A 2,710-nucleotide genomic window follows, 5' to 3' on the forward strand; every position below is an offset into this window, starting at 1 on the left:
CGTTTTTGGTTTTTGATGGCATCGTCTGTTGCAATTGATCCCGTTGTGACCCTGTGCCCTCCAAATCACAATTGGAGGATCAAAGTCAGAGTTGTTCGACTATGGATTGCTGATGGGTTTGCTGGGGAAAACAAACCTGCTTCAATGGAGTTGATTTTACTGGATCAACATGTATGTGTGATGTTCTTTTACGCTTTGTTTTTTTTTATTGTTAGTATTGTGATATTGTGATTTTTTTGCTGAATATGTATGTTAATTTTTCTTCATGTCCCTTAGATTGATTTTGTTATTTGATTGTACTTCAGATAATAATGTAATATTATGTGTCATTTTAGGGTGGAAAAATCCAAGCAACTGTGAGGAAGCTCATGTTTAGGAAGTGGGGTGAACAGTTCGTGGAAGGAAATGTTTATATCATTACATTTTTTCACTTGATCCCCAATTTGGGTGCCTATCGACCTACTGATCATGCTTTTAGGATTCTTTTTAATCCTAAAACTAAGATCATTCCAGCTGAGAGTAGCATTATCCCAAGGTGGGGATTTTCTCTGAAGGATTCTGCTCAACTTAATGATGATGGCTTCCAGACGGAATACTTAGTTGGTGGGTGTTTTTTAACAATGAGCCTAGGCTATAGATTTTGTTTGAAAATTTCTCATCCAAATATTTCGATGTAGATATGATTGGTTTGTTGACAGCTACCTCTGAGGAAAGGACTTATGTCAAGGATGACATTGTTACAAAGATGATGTTGCTTGAAATTAGTGATGACAAGTATGGCCTATCTTTATTTAAGAAGGATTTGAATATTTGCTTCAGCCTTCTGTTGTAAGTTATTTCCTTTTACTATTTTGTATTTATATGTGTGTATATTTTATTTTTTAACAGAGGAAAACTAGAGTGTGCCCTTTTTGGAGAGTATGTTCAGATTGTATTGGACTACCTTAGTTCTAATCCTTTGGAAAAGCCTGTTGTGGTTCTCCAGCTTGCAAAGCTTAAGTCATTTAGAGGTACTTTTTTATTTATACAAGGAATGATAATCATATTGGATTTCTACTTAATTTCTGTTGTTTTTATTATAGGTAAGAATGTTCTTCAGAATGTAATGAAAGCATCGAGGATTATCTTTAATCCTGAGGTTGTTGAAGCTGAATCTTTGATGGACCGGTTAGTTTTGAGATGTTTGTTATTTGTAATTTTTAGGTTGACTTGTTTCTGAATTTTCTGATTTGTCTTTTGTTTTATTGTAGCATATCTGGCCTTAATATGCAGGCCAATCAACCTGTGGGGCATATTATTTCTCCTAATCCTTCTGTTCCAATTTTTGAAGATTTTATGAACAACTATCCTAAGAAAACTATATGTGCTTTGAATGAAACTACTGAGGTATTTTGCTATTTTTGTTTTCCAGATTTAAGGTTATTGGTTGTGCAAAGTTAATAGGGTTATTTCTCTGGTTTGTTTGCAGGATGGATTGTTTATTGTTTATGGAACTGTGGTTGGTTTGTTGCTAGATGATCCATGGTGGTATTTTGCATGCAAGTGTCACAAAGCTGTGACTTTTGATGATGGATTATATTTCTGCCCCGGTTGCTGTAAGCATGTTATGGATGTTTCTGCAAGGTGCTGTTCTTGTGACCTGAAATATGAATCGTGTTAACTTTAATTGAATTTTTGATATTTTTAGTAACCAATTTTTTGCTTTGTAGATACAATATTAAGCTTGAGGTGTTTGATGGCACTAATTCTAGAAATTTTCTGTTGTTTGACTCTGATGCTCATCATCTCATTAAGAAGTCTTGCAAGGATATGTTGGGAAATTTGAAGGTATCCATTTTATTTTTGTCAGATTAGATAACCCGCAAGTAAATAATAACATGGAACACAATTTGTGACAGATGTGAATGCTTATTTTAATATATTTTGTTCTTGTGTATAATGAATGAATTTCATTTTATTATTGTAGGATCCTAAATCTGCTGAGATTACTCCCTTGATGGAAGAACAATTGGTAGGGAAAGAATTGCTGTTTAAGGTGGAGAAGAAATCTAATAATTTTTTCCAGTTTGATGACTCTTATTGTGTGAAGCGTATTTGTGATGATCCTTCTATTATAGAAGCCTTTAAGGCAATTTCTGCTGCCCAGACTTCAAATTTGGTAAACCATTGAATAGATTAATTTTGTTTTCAATGGGTTTTCTTGTGTTTATTTGGAATTTGGAATTGATTTCTGACTGATGATATATTTTGATGATGTTTAGGCTAGATGCCCCACTCCTTTGACTGTTGTTAATTCTGCTGGAGATAAGGTAGCAGTTGAGGACCCCTCTGAGTCCTGTGTGGTTTTATCCCCTGAGGTTCTAACCCCTTCTCTTGGTAGTGATCCTTCATTTGTGGGAAGCTCTGCTAACATTTTCAAGAGGAAGGCTGATGAAGATTGTAAGAAACCTCCAACTGTTCCTAAACTGAAGATGAAGAATGTCAAAGTGGAGAAGAAGTAGTTATATTAGTATGAAATAATAACCAGTGTAGTGTGCTTCTTTTGATCTATGGGTCATCTAGCAGTTTGGTGGTTTCTGTTTTGTGGTATGTGTGATGATAATGGCATGGGTATATTTTGGGAGTTATGGCCTATTGTAAAATAGGAGTTTGGTGTTGTGGTTAAGTATGTTACTAAGTATGTTACTAAGTACTATGGTTATGTAACTTG

At 34.6% G+C, this 2,710-nt stretch overlaps 1 protein-coding gene across 1 annotated transcript; it reads left to right on the plus strand.

The window, feature by feature from the left end:
* Positions 1 to 2,185, plus strand: LOC130735410 (replication protein A 70 kDa DNA-binding subunit C-like). Its single transcript, XM_057587412.1, has 9 exons — positions 1 to 171; positions 336 to 603; positions 699 to 774; positions 889 to 1,010; positions 1,083 to 1,167; positions 1,251 to 1,386; positions 1,469 to 1,623; positions 1,710 to 1,827; positions 1,967 to 2,185. The coding sequence occupies exons 1-9, from the start codon at positions 16 to 18 to the stop codon at positions 2,168 to 2,170; spliced, it is 1,320 nt and encodes a 439-aa protein (XP_057443395.1). The 5' UTR covers positions 1 to 15; the 3' UTR covers positions 2,171 to 2,185.
* The last annotated feature ends 525 nt before the right edge of the window (positions 2,186 to 2,710 follow it).

Source organism: Lotus japonicus, chromosome 2 (assembly GCF_012489685.1).
Source record: "Lotus japonicus ecotype B-129 chromosome 2, LjGifu_v1.2".
In the NCBI taxonomy this organism is placed as follows: domain Eukaryota; kingdom Viridiplantae; phylum Streptophyta; class Magnoliopsida; order Fabales; family Fabaceae; genus Lotus; species Lotus japonicus.

Excerpts from the sequence above, each read along its gene's own strand:
- LOC130735410 (XM_057587412.1), top strand. The coding sequence starts at position 16 with ATGGCATCGTCTGTTGCAATTGATCCCGTTGTGACCCTGTGCCCTCCA. Across the intron at positions 775-888 it reads CTTGAAATTAGTGATGACAA|AGGAAAACTAGAGTGTGCCC; the intron begins GTATGGCCTATC and ends ATTTTTTAACAG. Across the intron at positions 1,011-1,082 it reads AAAGCTTAAGTCATTTAGAG|GTAAGAATGTTCTTCAGAAT; the intron begins GTACTTTTTTAT and ends TTTTTATTATAG.